The 17,670-nt window shown below is 39.2% G+C and overlaps 1 protein-coding gene across 1 annotated transcript; it reads left to right on the top strand.

The window, feature by feature from the left end:
• Positions 1-109: 109 nt before the first annotated feature.
• LOC139937078 (acetylcholinesterase-like) lies at positions 110-16,647 on the top strand. Its single transcript, XM_071932065.1, has 8 exons — positions 110-546; positions 2,989-3,148; positions 3,642-3,719; positions 13,183-13,301; positions 13,820-13,990; positions 14,263-14,882; positions 15,791-15,975; positions 16,363-16,647. Exons 1-8 carry the CDS (start codon positions 220-222, stop codon positions 16,488-16,490), a joined length of 1,788 nt encoding a protein of 595 aa, XP_071788166.1. The 5' UTR covers positions 110-219; the 3' UTR covers positions 16,491-16,647.
• The last annotated feature ends 1,023 nt before the right edge of the window (positions 16,648-17,670 follow it).

Genomic DNA, 17,670 nt, shown 5'->3' with positions numbered 1-17,670 from the left:
ACCTTGAAAAGTAGAACTCTATCTAAACAATGATTGGAGGTTACCTGGGGTTGGTGATTTGTTTTACAACCCAACATTTGTTTACAAATTAATTAGCCAAACAGCAACTTGATTTATGGCTATAAACAATAACACACAAATCCTATAGCAATATAAATCCACTGGCGGACTATAACTACAGATCTAAGGACACTAACTGACTTTGAGAATTAGTCAAAAATGGCCGCGTTGGTTCAACTTTCTTTGCTCGTGTTTGGTGTTTTGGGAGTGGATTGCCAGCCCCGGGTGAGCCTGGACGGTCTTGGTACTCTACTCGGGGAAACGGTCCACTACCTCCGGGAGGGCTACCCGGCCAAAGACGTCTACATCGATGCATTCCGTGGGATCCCGTTCGCCGAGAAACCCGTCCGGTTCTCGAAGCCACAACCCAAGGAATGGTCGGGGGAGTTCAATGCGACAACCTTCAAGGAGAGGTGCCCGCAAGCGCTGACAGAGGGAACTAGTGAAGATTGCCTGTTCCTTAACGTGTGGGCGCCAAACCCAAAGGTAAATGTGCACTGTTTACCATAATATTTTTGAAAAAGGGAATCAGTATAGATAGAAAACAACAGATCAAGTTTTGATAAAACATAACTCAGTTTTTACGTAATGCTTGTGCTAGAATCGTGAACATTGGATATGCGCATTTTGCAAAAAAAAAAAAAATGACCAAGGCATTAAAATGCCTTTGCCATTTTATTTTATTTTTTATTTTTACTTTTAGACCTGATATGCCCAATATTTTTATTTATTAATTTGTATTGGGTAAAACGACGCCAATGGAGAGGTGTGTTGGAATGTGGACAAGAGTTGCACATTAATTTATTTTACTTCGACGCGCAGATTTTGATGCACACAGAAATATCAGCAAAAAGCAATTTATTTTTTTTTCCCGATCGAGATTTGTTTCAAATGATTTTCATTGGATCCATTTAGGGTAACGCATTTGTCCCAAGAAAAAATGTTGGTAAAAATAATACAATTTTGAAACTTTTTGATTAATATTCTACCCATGTTTTAAAACAATAAAACAAATTTTGAATGGCCCATGCGTCAAGAATCTTTCTGATGACTTAACTCTCATCGCAGACACATTGCCTGTCGTACTCTTGATGTCAGTTTATTTGATACTAATTGTTAAAGTCATCAAAGATGGGCGAACGTAAGCCATTCAAAGAGGATTGTGGGATATGTGACGTCATGTCGATCCAACTAAACGTCTGATTGCGAACAGTTCTCAAAAGTCGCCTTCTTGAATATTTAACACAATAATAATTATTTTGTTTCCTCCCTTGTTGCAGTGTTTGTAGCCTTGATTCAAGACCCGTTCTCGTGCGAGAGGTCCCTAAGCTTATATCCGGCGTCAAAATGTAGCTATGTGGTTCCGAGAATGGCGCGGCACAGGTTAATGAAAATAAAAGGACTCCCACGGGATTTTGACTTGAGTCAAGTCTACAATGTTTGAAGTTGTGTTACCTAAAGATGTAAAGGACATAAACCTATACCCGTCCTGCTTTATCAATAATTTACCAAATCGAACCATATACAGTGATTGCTTAAAGGCTTAGGTTTGATTTCTTATCAAAGATTGCTATCATTGAGTTTAGGTTCGCATGACATGCGGGAGAGAGGATGTCAAATTGATAACACAAACTTAAGGGCTACGTGGGTGATGCAAACTTTTTGCTGGTGCTGGTTTTTGTTTGTTTTTGGGGGAGAGCATTCATTCAAGGTTTTAGAGTTTGTTTTTCGAATCCAGATAATAATATATTACTTAAATAATTATTATTTTTGATTATGTTTCACTCATCACAAATCATTCAATTTCCATTTTTGCTGAGATCGTGTGCACCATCTATACGTGTTTCGATCGCTGCGATATAAACAAGCAACTCTGTTTTTGTTGGGAGTGAAGCATCCCCTTTCTTTACATTAACAAATATTTTAAACGAAACTTTTTCTCTGGACTATTTCCGATTTTAAACTTAACAACCGGTGAGCTAGGAATCAATCTGAAAGGTTTTAGACAGCGATTATTATTTTCTCCGAGGCTACAGATTATAAAGTTGACAACATTTTGTTTTTGATTTCAAAACTTACCTAATTGATACCCAACTACCTCTCTGCTTTGACTGTTACATAATGGTAGATAGATCCTATGATATCAGGTCATTTGCATAGATATTGAAGGAAATAGATCCTCAGTAAATAAATGAGGCAAGAATGAAGGCTGAACATCGATTCAAAAAACCCAAACCCTCGATGTCAGGAAAAGTTAATTCTTATAACACTCTATGTGTGGTACTGTCATCTGACAGCATCCTCCTATTCAATTTCCTCTTTGGGGGCACGCACAACGGGCACAAAATCCCCACGCCATCACCATTTATATAGATTCTTATATTATAATAAAAACTAAATTATTTATTTGTTTGTCCTATTCTTGTGAAATGCGAATATCATCCAATGCCTGTGATAAAACTTATAAGGATACCTGACAATAAATGATTGGTTAATATCCTCCATGGTCAAGTTATGAGAGTCAACATTTTGGAGAAGGAGCGGGCTCAACAGAGACTGTGTATATATATATAAAAAAAAAAAAAAAAAAAAAATCATTTAAAAATGTACCCAGTCAGTTTCCCTTGTGGTTTATTATTTGATATATATATATATATATATATATATATTTTTTTTTTTTGCAAATGTCTGTTAAGAAACTACTCAAGAACTGGTTTTCTTAATACTGCATAATGTTGCAGATTATGATTTTTATTAAAGAATTGGTGCTGTTTCCATGCAAATAGTGGGGGAATGAAGAACAAAAAATAATTGAACTTGACTTGCATTCGAACACATCCATAACAAAAACACCAATAAATATATAGTAACGAATGTTCACGCTTAGATTTTCCAAGTTCTAACTTGTTTTTTGTGTAATTTTTGTAGCCTTCCAAAGCAGCCGTTATGGTCTTCATCCACGGTGGTGGATATGTGTCAGGGGCAGGCGATTACAAAGGTTACCATGGCACACAGCTCGTGGCGTATCAAGACGTCGTTGTTGTGACTTGTAACTACAGACTAGGTAGCTTCGGCTTTCTCACCACAGGTAAAACAGCCACCACACTCAAAACAACTTAAGTTTGTGAGGATTTTTTTTAATTCAAGAATATTACGTTTAGACTTTATTTTAGTTCGGTAAGGAGCTTCTCACAGACTGGTGACCATGTCCAATGCCGAACTACCTTTTTATAATTTCTTTGTGATCATAGAGGGCGTTGTAGGCGTGGTTTGGACTAGTATAGTTGGTAATTAGTTCTGGGGATGGTACCCCGCTTTAAAGCCTGAACATCTGACGTCACACTTCGAGGATTCTGATTAACGCCAGAGAGATCGAGGCCTCAAGCTTCGGTCAATCCCCGTCCATAATCACCTTTCATCTAGATTCATATGCGGACGACCAAAAGTGCAGCTGCGAAACGTCATCTCGGACAAATCAAACACGTAGAAAGCTTACGTCACTGCACGTTTATTCAATTAAATCATTGTATCCAATGAACTCACTGGTTTTGAACAGTTGTCTTTATTCTTAACGCTTGCAGGTGATCCAGAGTTACCAGGGAACTATGGGCTATGGGACCAGCGCGAAGCACTGAAATGGGTGAAGGCACATATAACTGGTAGGTCAGAGGTGGTCATGTCTATGTTCAAACGCCGTTTCTCTTCTTGTCCCTAATAAGAAGTACTGGGCAGAGTGTGGGTTCGAGTCCCAGTCGTGGCATTTGCGTCCTTGAGCAAGATACTTTACCATATGCCTTGGTCCTTCGATTGAGGCCTTATAGCTCCCGTGTACTTAGGATTGGTAAAATAACCCAGAACACTTATCGTGGAAGAGTAGGATGCATTCCAGTGTTTCTGCTTCACATAGCACGCACCCTTGTTTAATAATTCTATTGCAACTTCGATGAACACTTGTAATGAGTCAAAATTGTCACAGGTTTGTTATGTTACGCATAATGTTTGGATACACCCAGTGAGAATACTGGTCTTTGATAATTACCAAAGGTGTCCAGTGTCTTTAAGCACCCTCTCAAAGTTGGCATTCCACACCCTGTGGCGACCAGCTTGAATTATTTCATATAAGCAGTGGGTACTAAATATAAATTTAACTAGAATTTAGTGTTTGTAGAAACAAACACAAGGTGTTCGGATATCGTCAAGGTCAGCGTTTGAGTCAATGAAATAAGTGTTGTTAAAAATGCAAAGATTTTTTTTCTCGATGTGTATTATGGTAATTTAGCATCAAAAGGGTTGTTGCTCGAACAACTAACAATTAAAGGAACACGTTCCCTTAGGAGGCGCCAAGTGTAAACTTATTATTTAACGCAACTATTTACAACTATCTCACCAAGTCGACTTACAGAAACTAAGAAGTTGACTTAACAGCCTGAACACGTGTTGAGATGTGTGTGTATCAAACCTTGTGCACCACTATGAGAGCACTCTATTTCCTAGTCTGTATATTGCTTTTTAACTTTACGTTTGCGGGCTAAAACTAAATGTAATACTGTAATGCCCCTTTAAATGATGTTTGACCAGGCAAAGATATAAAGTAGGTTCCAACGGTTACAAAATATTAGTATGATTAGCCCGTGCTTAGCCCGCTCATGGGGGTTCCATTGTTTGTGATTAAATTTACTTCATTATCATTATGTTTGACAACTTGGACCGAGCACCTCTGGGTCAAAAGATGTTTTGGAGTTTTCTTAACTTTACAAAATTATGATGTCACTTAACCATTGCTTCGTCCTTCGGATGGGACGTAAAGCCGTTGGTCCCATGTGTTATGTAACGCATATAAAAGAAACCCAGTGTACTTATCGAAAAGAGAAGGATTTCGCCCCGGTGTTCCCGGTCCGATCGGCAGCAAAATTGCGCCACAGCACCTTGTAAAGCATTACATGGTGCTACCAGAGTATTAGTATGATTAGCCCGTGCTTAGCCCGCTCATGGGGGTTCCATTGTTTGTGATTAAATTTACTTCATTATCATTATGTTTGACAACTTGGACCGAGCCACTCTGGGTCAAAAGAATTACGGATTTATTTTAAACACATGTCATGACACGGCGAAACGCGCGAATACGAGGGTTGGTTTTCCCGTTATTTTCTCCAGGCTAAATTTTCACAGGTTTGTTATTTGATATAGAAGTTTTTATACACGAAGTGTGGGCCTTGGGCAATACTGTTTACCGAAAGGGTCCAATGGCTTTAAGTCATGTTTGACGCCTTGGATCGGGCACCACTAGGGCAGGAGATGTTAAGGAGGTTCCAAACGATACATAATTAGTATGCTTAACCCGATCGTGGGTTCCAGTATTTTCTTATTTTATGTAAATAACATTACATGCGTTAAAGGAACACGTTGTCTTGGATCGGACGAGTTGGTCTATAAAAAGCGTTTGTAACCGTTTGTTATAAAATACATAATGGTTGGAAAGATGTTGTAAAATGATCCACACAAATTTGCCTCGAAATTGCGTGGTTTTTCCTTTTACTTTGCGAACTAACACGGTCGGCCATTTTTGGGAGTCATAAAAAACAGGATCTATGGAAAAGCTGAAAATAAAAACCATGACGAAATATACCATTGTTATTCAATAGAGACGTATTGTTATGTAGTCACTTTGGTTGGGGAGTGAGGAAACTAGTAAAACACACATAAATCACAGTGCTGGCTGGGACATAATGTTATGCACCTGGCAAATCTATGCATGGATATTCTTTAGAAGGCTTTGTTTGTTTGAATAGATTCACATGGTTCGTTGAATATAAGGGGGTTGGTTGTGGCGACAACAACCTTTTTATCCTTTGACAACCATCATATATAATGTAACTTCACGGCTCATGGTTGCACTTTGGTATTGTCACTTTTCAACTCGGCTCTACGTGCTGTCTGGTACCTTCCATACATACATTTTGTTGTGAAGGTTTTAATTGGGTAAAGGCTTATAGTTTGATGATTAATATGACGAAAACAAACTTTTATCCTTTTGAACTGAATTCATGATTTATTGTCTCATTCTTCTCACGTAGCTATTTAGTAGGGTCAAAACGTGAGGCCAGTAACACTTTTTTGCAAGTACATGTACACCATGTAATGTTAGTTGGACGCAGCTTGCTAACAGCCTATTTTCCTTTTTTAAATAAAATCAGTAAATTAATAATTTTGTTTGTTACATAAAATAAAATTGAAGAGGATGCCTGAATTGACTAATACAATCGGAGTTGGACGAGGTGTAGACTTGGGAGTTGGACGAGGTGTAGACTTGATTCAAGTAGATCGACTTACTGACATAATCCATCTCACCAAGTCGACTAAGATAAAATGATCAGTCGACTAACTGACATAATTTATCTCACCAAGTCGACTGACAGAAACTAAGAAGATGACTTAAAGCCATTGGACCCTTTCGGTACAGAAAAAAAAAAGTTCACAGATTTATTAATAATTTACAGGGTTTACAGAAGGTAATGGTGAAAGACTTCTCTTGAAATATTAGTCCATGAAATGGTTTACTTTTTGAGTAAACGGTAAAACAATATAAATTCTCGTTAACGAGAATTACGGATTTGTTATAAACACATGTCATGACACGGCGAAACGCGCGAAAACAGGAGTGGGTTTTCCCGTTATTTTCTTCCGACTCCGATGTCCGATTGAGCCTCAATTTCCACAGGATTGTTATTTTATATATAAGTTGTGATACACGAAGTGTGGGACTTGGACAATACTGTTTACCGAAAGTGTATAATGGCTTTAACAGCCTGAACACGCGTTGAGATGTGTGTGTATCAAACCTTGTGCACCACTATGAGAGCACTCTATTTCCTAGTCTTTATATTGCTTTTTAATTTTACGTTTGCGGGCTAAAACTAAATGTATTACTGTAATGCCCCTTTAAATGATGTTTGACCAGGCAAAGATATAAAGTAGGTTCCAACGGTTACAAAATATTAGTATGATTAGCCCGTGCTTAGCCCGCTCATGGGGGTTCCATTGTTTGTGATTAAACTTACATCATTATCATTATGTTTGACAACTTGGACCGAGCACCTCTGGGTCAAAAGATGTTTAGAAGTTTTCTTAACTTTACAAAATTATGATGTCACTTAACCATTGCTTCGTCCTTCGGATGGGGCGTAAAGCCGTTGGTCCCATGTGTTATGTAACGCATATAAAAGAAACCCAGTGTACTTATCGAAAAGAGAAGGATTTCGCCCCGGTGTTCCCGGTCCGATCGGCAGCAAAATTGCGCCACAGCACCTTGTAAAGCATTACATGGTGCTACCAGAGTATTAGTATGATTAGCCCGTGCTTAACCCGCTCATGGGGGTTCCATTGTTTGTGATTAAATTTACTTCATTATCATTATGTTTGACAACTTGGACCGAGCACCTCTGGGCCAAAAGAATTACGGATTTATTTTAAACACATGTCATGACACGGCGAAACGCGCGGATACGAGGGTGGGTTTTCCCGTTATTTTCTCCCGACTCCGATGACCGATTGAGCCTAAATTTTCACAGGTTTGTTATAGAAGTTGTGATACACGAAGTGTGGGCCTTGGGCAATACTGTTAACCGAAAGGGTCCAATGGCTTTAAGTCATGTTTGATGCCTTGGATCGGGCACCACTAGGGCAGGAGATGTTAAGGAGGTTCCAAACGATACATAATTAGTATATGCTTAGCCCGGTTTTGGGTTCCAGTATTTTCTTATTTTATGTAAATAACATTATATGCGCTAAAGGAACACGTTGCCTTGGATCGGACGAGTTGGTCTATAAAAAGCGTTTGTAACCGTTTGTTATAGAATACATAATGGTTGGAAAGATGTTGTAAAAGTAGAATAAAATGATCCACACAAATTTGCCTCGAAATTGCGTGGTTTTCCTTTTACTTTGCGAACTAACACGGTCGGCCATTTTTGGGAGTCATAAAAAACAGGATCTATGGAAAAGCTGAATATAAAAACCATGTCGAAATATACCATTGTTATTCAATAGAGACGTATTGTAGTCACTTTGGTTGGGGAGTGAGGAAACTAGTAAAACACACATAAATCACAGTGCTGGCTGGGACATAATGTTATGCACCTGGCAAATCTATGCATGGATATTCTTTAAAAGGTTTTGTTTGTTTGAATAGATTCACATGGTTCGTTGAATATAAGGGGGTTGGTTGTGGCGACAACAACCTTTTTATCCTTTTGACAACCATCATATAATATTGTAACTTCACGGCTCATGGTTGCACTTTGGTATTGTCACTTTTCAACTCGGCTCTACGTGCTGTCTGGTACCTTCCATACATACATTTTGTTTTAAAAATTTTTCATTGTGTAAAGGCTTATAGTTTGATGAATAATATGACGAAAACAAACTTTTATCCGTTTGAACTGAATTCATGATTTATTGTCTCAATCTTCTCACGTAGCTATTTAGTAGGGTCAAAACGTGAGGCCAGTATATTTTGCAAGTACATGTACACCATGTAATGTTAGTTGGACGCAGTTTGCTAACAGCCATTAACCTTTTTTAAATAAAATCAGTAAATTAATCATTTTGCTTGTTACATAAAATAAAATTGAAGAGGATGCCTGAATTGACTAATACAATCGGAGTTGGACGAGGTGTAGACTTGATTCAAGTCTTAGATTGTGGTTATTCTTCTGCATCCCAGGCACAAAAAACGCCCCACATTATTAGCGATCACGCGGGCCCTAACTCGCAATCTCAATTTGCAACGTGTGCAGGCTGTGTATAAGTAAACTGTAAGTCGACTTGGTGAGATAAATTATGTCAGTAAGTGGACTTAAAATTTTATCTAAGTCGACTTGATGAGATAAATTATGTTATTAAGTCAACTGATAGTTTTGAGTAGGTCGACTTAGCAAAATAATATGTCGGTTAGTAACTGGTTCCACGAAATAAGTCGTCTTGATGAGATAACGTATGTCGGTAACTCAATATGTTGGATGGCACTCCTGGAGCTCCGTATGTGACCTTTTGCCAGTCAAAACTTATCAATGGAAAATCACGCCATGTGCACGCACATGGCACTGGCGTTTAATGTGTAAACAAGTCTGAACAAGCTATAGTCGCGAGGGGTATGCTGCGTTGGGCATAAGCACTTAAGCCAAGAAAATATACAAATGCTTACTTTTGAACCGTAAGACAAGGTCGAAATGGGATTATGTCTGCGAGGCGTTTACGGAGTTTTGAATGATGATTCCGATGATGTATTGATTGTAAGAATCCCCTGTGTAGATCAGAAGTTATGATTTTATATTAATAAAAAACTTTGAATGACCATCATTCAAGAACGGTTGACGTCATCATGACGTAACTTAAACGGTTTCCTCTCCTAATAAATACCTATCTATGTTTAGCCTTGATCAAGGCTGTTGACGTACTGTTCCCCGGCCCGGTTCGCGGCACACGCATGCAGTACATTCACAAATGTACATTACCATACATTGTACAGCGAGAACAGTATAGCGTAGTCGTGAGAACGGTCGTGTCTTTGTATTTTCAACCTCATACACGTGGCTCAAACAACAGCCTTGATGGGTTTGTAAAGCTTTATCGGAATTCCGATAAACGAGTATTCATGATGTGGGCGTGTCATTCTAAACATTGGCCAATCACAGGCGCGATTGAGAATGACGTATTACTGCTAGCAATCATGCCACAGCCCTGTGTGTGTACGCTGAACGCTAGCTGTATATGTACATGTAGTGTACTACGTGCTTTTTATAGCAGTGTCGGGAGCGTGGTGTATATTAGCTATGATTGTAAGGGGTCTGAATGCGCTGCCGGACGGGTGAGCCGGACATGACTCGCCCGGTCGGTAATGGTGTGGAACAACTTCGAACAACTTCCGTTGTCGTGCGTTTCATTATAACACGAGGACTATAATTACAACGTAGCTGGTAGATTTTTCCCTGAATTGGAAGCTGCTGTACTATATAAGTGTAACGTTGTAGTGTAGTACTAGTAGTATGGCAAGAGTTAGTTTATGAAATTGAACTTTATTTAGTTGTTGTTCAGCCACACGCCATCTTCTACCGTCTGTCGACAACACATATTTTCGATCCCCAACTTTGATTTACCGCGAGAAACGTAATGAATAATATATTTCTACATTAAGACAAAATAAACAGCTGGGTTTCTTATCTCATCTGGTCTGTGTTTTTGCTTCAAGGGGATGGGGTGTGTTGTACTGTCATATGCCCAACACCTAAGAATTCTTACCAAGTAGCCATCTTGCCGGAAACCCATGACACCTGAATACTTTTTTAACCTTTCTCAAACACGTTTCACATGGTCTAATTTCCTTCCTTCTATTTCTAAACCCATGATTGATGCATTAAACGCGGCTGTTATATTTTGTTGAAAGTTTCTGTAGTTGTGTTGCAAATTATACACCATTGATATCCAGCGACTTACATTTTCGTTTTACTAGTAGGGATTTCTCCCTCGCCCGCCGCCATTATTGCAACTATACTACAGCCACTGCTTGTTTACAATACGTCGACGAGCACATGTGTGCGAGTGCTTGCAGAACAACGTTGTGATTGACATCGCAGCGAGAGTTTATAGGTCAACCAACAACCAATGAGAACGGGTTGTTAGTAAACATTAGCATAATGAGCTCCGCCCTAAATTTTGGCAGATACAAAACCATCAAGGCGCTACTTGGGAAGACCCATGTACCGTAAGTGTACCGTAAAACTGATGGTACATGTACATAGTACGTATGTGTACATACGCTGTACACTATGCACTGGGTTATGTATGGGGGTGCGCTGGCGGAATTCAGTGATGGGGACTGGGATTTTGCAGATCGCGGCTGGCTGTAGCGCCTTGATCAAGGCTAATCTATGTTTGAAGTTTCAAGTTCATACGGGTTTGGGAAAGGTGCTTTTGTTAGCGGACAAGGTATTTTTGAGTTGGCCGAACAAACTTAAAAATACACTAGATATAGTGTTTGTAGAAACAAACACTAGGTGTTCGGCTATTGTTGGGTCAGTGTTTGAATAAATGAAACAAGTATTGTAAGTATCCCGTCAAATTACAAAGAAATCAAAACCAAACAGTTTTTTCGATGTGTAATTATTTTATGGAAAAAGCATCAAAAAGTGTACATTTCAACTTAAAAGCCTTTAAATAATGCCTTTTCAAAGCAATTTACAGGCTCTTCCAGTTTAAAAAGGTCAACAAGTCAAGAGAAGGTCACCAACATACCCATTTTTGTGGAATACGTGAGGCCCTTTCATATGATGTATAGATTGTCAAAATAGATTTTGTGTTTGAGGACACGTGAACTGATGAATAATGGCGACTGGAGAAGAGACTAACTAACCATAAGGGAAATGTTTGTTGAAAACGCCCTGAAAACAGACTACGTACGTAAAGCCCTTTCATATGATGTATAGATTGTCAAAATAGCTTTTGTGGTTGAGGACATAGGAACTTATGCATAATGACGACTGGAGAAGAGACTAACTAACCGAAAGGGAAATGTTTGTTGAAAACACCTTGAAAACAGACTACGTACGTAAAGCCCTTTCATATGATGTATAGATTGTCAAAATAGCTTGTGTGGTTGAGGACATATGAACTTATGCATAATGACGACTGGAGAAGAGACTAACTAACCGAAAGGGAAATGTTTGTTGAAAACACCTTGAAAACAGACTACGTACGTAAAGCCCTTTCATATGATGTATAGATTGTCAACATAGCTTGTGTGGTTGAGGACATATGAACTTATGCATAATGATGACTGGAGAAGAGACTAACTAACCGAAAGGGAAATGTTTGTTGAAAACACCTTGAAAACAGACTACGTACGTAAAGCCCTTTCATATGATGTATAGATTGTCAAAATAGCTTGTGTGGTTGAGGATATTAGGAGCTTATGCATAATGACGACTGGAGAAGAGACTAACTAACCGGGAGGGAAATCTTTGTTGAAAACGCCTTGAAAACAGACTAAATCGAAGCTATTTATAGGAGAAAAAAAATAAATACAAAAATAAATAGTACAAATTTTGGTCGCCAGGTGGTCTCCCATCCAAATACTGAGTGGGCCCGATTTTGCCTAACTTTAGTGACCGGTGTTATCAACACAGTATGGTCGTAGATAAAACGATCAACACGTGGTGCAGAGCGTGGCTATGCTCCTCAATGCACCGCATACTTACACGTGGTGACCGCAATGCACCGCATGCTTACACATGGTGACAAAGTACATGTACATGTAATCGTAAAATCTTTACGCGCAATCAATGGTGGAATTTTGTAGTTCTTTATACATGAATTTTGAAATTTTCAACCTCTCTTTTGAGCCGGAAGACAAAATCAAAATGGGTTCATGTCTGTGAGGCGTTTACGGAGTTTTTATTGACCTTTCCGATGATGTATTGATTGTAAAAATCCTTCATGTAGATCAAAAGTTATGATTTTTTGAAATAATAAACTTTGAATTAGTGTATCTCGTCAACTGATGACGTCATCGTGACGTAACAGTTTTTGCATCATCTACTGGTTATTGTCTACCTGTGTGCAAAATTTCAACTTAATGCAAGCTTCGCAACTATGCTTTTTCTTGCGGAAAATCGACAGCGAGAAGAATAAGAAAAAAAAAACAAAAAAAAACAAAAAAAACGAACAGAATCAATGAGTTGTTCGGGCTGTTGCCCGAACACCTAAAAAAAAACCGAACAAAATCAATGAGCTGTTGCCCGAACACCTAAAAATCAAAGAGTTGTTCGGGCTGTTGCCCGAACACCTAAAAAACCGAACAAAAACAAGAGGTCTTCGGACTCGAGTCCGAACACCTAAGAAGAAGAAGAAGAAGAAGAAGAAGTAAAAAAAAAACGAACAAAAATAAGAGGTGTTCCGGGCTGTTGCCCGAACACCTAAAAAGAAAAACAAACGAACAAAAATAAGAGGTGTTCCGGGCCGTTGGCCCGAACACCTAATTACTTTTAATGAGGTCCCAGAATTATTGTTGAATGTTAACTAATGCATATGCAGTGTTGACACTGTTATTTGTTTTTATTCTGGTTGTAGCTTTTGGAGGTGACTCTGACAGGATAACCATTTTCGGACAGAGTGCTGGTGCTGGGTCGGTCAGTCTTCTGACACTGGCGGAACCAGCCTGGGAGTTCTTCGACAGGGCAATCGTACAGGTATGGAACACACCCCACATCGAGCTCATTGGCTCCTTAATCAAAATCAGTTTCTTTAAATCTACAAGTATGCCCCCTATTATATTTCAATAATAACGTTTTTTAGTATACTTTTCCTTACGTCCTGCTCTCCTCGTACTGGAATCACAAGTTAAGTATTCCATTATTTTTCCCAGCTGCAAATCCCAGAAATAGTTGAACGTTCTTGATATTTTAGGCTGGATCATTTCATTTTTTCTCAGATGGGAAGTCAGTTCACAGGTTGTTTATACCGGTATAAAAACTAATCCCATAATACAATTTCTGTGCATCTTTATCCGATGTCTCTCCGGGCAATCCCGCTGTTCTAGTTTATAGTAAGACATTGCTCTAGCATTACAAAGGTCGTGGGTTCGAATCCCACCGAGATGCCTGTGATGTGTTATTTTCACAGAGCTCGGAAAAGTGCTGAGTGTACAGTGTTAACACACATAAACCAAAATTAATAAGCTTACATTTTGTTGTTGAATTTTACGCAGAGTGGACAAGCTTTGTGTCCGTGGTCTTTGGAGTTAGACAAGGCAAAAGCTAGGCAGGATGCCTTCGAAGTCGGTAGGAATGCCGGGTGTGGGGAGATTGAGACCAGTGCAGAGCTTGCTGAGTGTCTACGGGTTGTTGACACCGAAAGACTCAATGCGGCGACAACTGCGGTGAGAAATTCGGATGCTGAAGTTTGATGTTTTGATTGTCGGTGTTGTTTTTCATTTCAATACAGTCTCGTGGTATTTAAAGATAACCACTCATACATAGTGCGTGACGTGGCTGAGCGAATACGAGCACCGGACTCGAGCTCTGTGGTAGTCGCCCTAACAACACAGTCACAACCCACGAAGATATGCAAAACATTGAAGTGATAAATATTGCAAATAAGACTTACCTGCAATAAGACTTATTTAATAATAATCTTATTCTTTTTCCCCAGGTCCTTCTGAAAACGAGGAATGTCATTCCATTCGTTCCGACAGTTGACGGTGAACTCATTACAGACAATCCCCTCAACCTCTTTACCAACGGCAAGTTCAAACAGTGCGATATCATAACGGGAGCGATGAGGGACGAGGGGACCATCTTAGCTGCCAGAGCTTTTCTCAGTCAAATCAACACGACTCACCCAATGGTTACCCGTGAAGAGTTTGAATCCAAACTGAGCACGTATGTCTACAGATTTACTAATGATATGATCCTGGACTCCATCAAGCAAGAATATTACAACTGGGCAGATGTGGAGGACCCTGATACCAATTTCTTCTGGAGTTTTGTCCGGATCACCACAGATGAGGCATTTGTGTGCCCGATAGAGGCTGGTGCACGAGCCTATACCAATGCTGGTATGAACACCTACCTGTATCATATGACGTACGTGCCGTCAGTTCGTAACTTCGGTGAGAATATTCCATGGGTTGATGTCGTCGCTCACTCTGACGAGATCACGTTTGTATTTGGGCATGGGTTGTTCGTGGAGAACCCAGTCAACATAACGGCAGTAGAGATGAATATGACGCTGGATTTAATGAGATATTGGACTAATTTTGCCAAAACTGGGTAAGAAATTATGAGGTAATTTTATCAAACCTGGCTCACTTTCATAAAGCTGTTAAGCAGGAAATACGGCTCGGCCAATGTATCTGCTAAGCAAAATTTAATGGGCGGCACCAATATTTACAATGTAAACTTATCAGCATTTGGGCTGGTAGCAGTTACTGCTAAGCAATATGAACTTGTATATGTTTATCGATTTATTGTGCTTACAGGCTTTATGAAATTGGGCGGGCCCTGTACATTACCAAAGGTTTTCTGCTGACGGGCCGCCCCTCTTTTTAAAATAGGAATCATTTTTGACGAATTACTATTTACAATAACATGAGTCAAAAGGTTTATAGTAACTACTTGCCAGTGCCGAGCCTCCATACACTCGTTCCAAAGAAATCTAAAAGAAAATCTAATTTAAAGAAACCTAATAGCTAAAAGTAGCTGAGCTGACTTACGGTCTATGCAAAAGGATGGCTTAGGGATTATTATGATTAACCCAAAACAAAATTCTGGCTGTTAAAACCGTTTCCACAAAGAACAGACATAATCTGTGCTAAGCATGAAAAATTGATTCAAATAGGCCCACATCACGTGCCATCTCTCTTGCAAGTTCTTGTCACTATTCTAGATTTCGTGTCGGCCTATAAAATTGTACTTTTTAAGTGAGCAAGTTCTGGGAGAGCACATTTTTTTATGACATTTTTTGTTTTACTTCTGCCTTTCCCTTAACGTCCCCTGCTTGTTATAATTATTGTTTTGTCCAAAATCTTACAAAAAACATATCAAAAATGTATTGGGACTGAATATCCTGTTGCAATGGTACAATATTGGATTCAAACAATATTGTCCACAGAAGTTGAACGGCAGGGAAATAATAATATACAACTTATCCTTCGTCTGTTTTACTTCTTTTTGGGTAGAAATCCGAACCTTGAGTTTGCCGGACAGTCTGAGAACGAAGAAGACGAGACAAACTGGGCAAAGTTTCTGATTCCTGAGCTGGCGTATAAGGATATTGCGCCCTCTATGAAGGACAGTAGGGCATTGAGGAGCGCTCAGTGTCAATTCTGGAACGAATATCTACCGAAACTCAACGACTTTATAGGTAAGACTACACCCAATGGCTGTTGGAGATTTAAAATCCCATGTTGAATGTTTTTTGGCTATTACATTAATACAAATAACATTGATGGGAAAATTAAAACTGCATGGTTAAAAGCACCCCCCCAAAAAAAAAAAATAAATAAATAAATAAAATAAAATACATCCAAATTGGAAAACACACCATCTCATAACTAAAACATTGTATTATTTAAAAAGTCACAACTTTTAGAAAATAAGTTAGTTAATAAAAATCATAATAATTCAGAATCTGGAACCCATACACCTGAGATAAAGAAAAGTTGTCGAAGATGGCTCATGACTTTCAGGTAGACGGGTATCACTCTATAACGCCATAGCTTAATGCAAGCCTTGATTTATTTATTTGCAGACGAAACAGACGAAGAAGAGTGGCAATGGCGGGAAGAATTCTACGGATGGAAGTCGCAGGAGATACCAGACTGGCGCCAAGCGTATGCAGAGTATGTGGAGGTCGTTGGAAACGATGTCAATTCTTGAGCTGTTCATGTTTTAGAAACAAAATAATACATTATGAGCCCTTATAATTGGCATTATAGAGATGTCTTGTGGAATTTCAGACTTTCACGAATAAAGGGTTATTGTAAAGGAAATGATGTATTGCTCTGATTGAATTAAACACTGATAATAAATTAAACTATATGGTTTTACTTTCACCGACTCTTGGTACCAGACTTTGTACCGAAACGTGGCTCCAGCTCCAGATCAGACTCCGTATGGTTGTAGCACCTCACTATAAAAACATCCGGGTCCCGTAGGGTCTGACTAATATCTGGGTCAAGAATCTGGGTCAGTGTGAAACTTGTAGTCTGGGGTCCAACACTTCAGTCTATTGTCCAACTCTGATTGTATAAGTCAAATCAGGCATCCTCTTCAATTTTGTCTTATGTAACAAGCAAACTTATTAATTACTGATTTTATTTCAAAAGGTAATAGTATACAATATTGACTGCTTCGAGTGCTATGGTTAAAACTACGACTCCCGAGGTGATCAGCGTTCTATTTTCGAGGGAAAATGGAACGGTCGGGGGATCACCGAGGGAGTCGGAATTTTAACCATAGCAGTCGGTGCAGTCAAATTATTTGTTTTATACCACCTAAGCAGACTATTTATCATCTTCGTACACGTAACGTTCGTACGCGCGTTTCAGATACACAGATGCAGAACTGATTGGGTTCGAGGTGGGTAAAAAGACGTCTGGGTGCTGCACGCCGTGTGATAGTCGTCGGACTATCTCACGGCAAACGATGCATTATCACACGGCCGCCGTTTCTAGTAAAACTAAGACATATCATGTGACGCGCTCTAAACCAATCAACAGGCAGAATGTTTGTAAGGGGTGTTATAATATGGAAATATTGACCGCTAGGAGGCCTGGGGCACAGTGTAAATTATAGGCCCAAGCTGATGTCAAAACCATGACTAAGCCCAAAGCGAAGCTGAGGGCATAGCCATGGTTTTGACATCACCGAGGGCCTATAATTATAACTGTTCACCGATTATTAAGCAGTCAACATTTCTTTTATATACCGAATAAAGATTCATCTTATCAACAACACTCTAACTATACGGTGACAGGTCGTCTGCGAAGAAAAGTCGCGCTGTGACACGGAACGCTAGTCGTAGATTCTACATAATTTTATCATAGTTTCGTTAAGT

This window comes from Asterias amurensis, chromosome 5, assembly GCF_032118995.1.
Source record: "Asterias amurensis chromosome 5, ASM3211899v1".
Lineage (NCBI taxonomy): Eukaryota > Metazoa > Echinodermata > Asteroidea > Forcipulatida > Asteriidae > Asterias > Asterias amurensis.
The sequence above is the reverse complement of the archived record's forward strand: the minus strand, read 5'-3'. Positions and strand labels throughout refer to the sequence as shown.

Coding starts and splice junctions, on each gene's coding strand:
- LOC139937078 (XM_071932065.1), top strand. CDS start 220: ATGGCCGCGTTGGTTCAACTTTCTTTGCTCGTGTTTGGTGTTTTGGGA. Junction 547..2,988: donor TGTGGGCGCCAAACCCAAAG/GTAAATGTGCAC, acceptor TAATTTTTGTAG/CCTTCCAAAGCAGCCGTTAT. Junction 13,302..13,819: donor TCGACAGGGCAATCGTACAG/GTATGGAACACA, acceptor AATTTTACGCAG/AGTGGACAAGCTTTGTGTCC.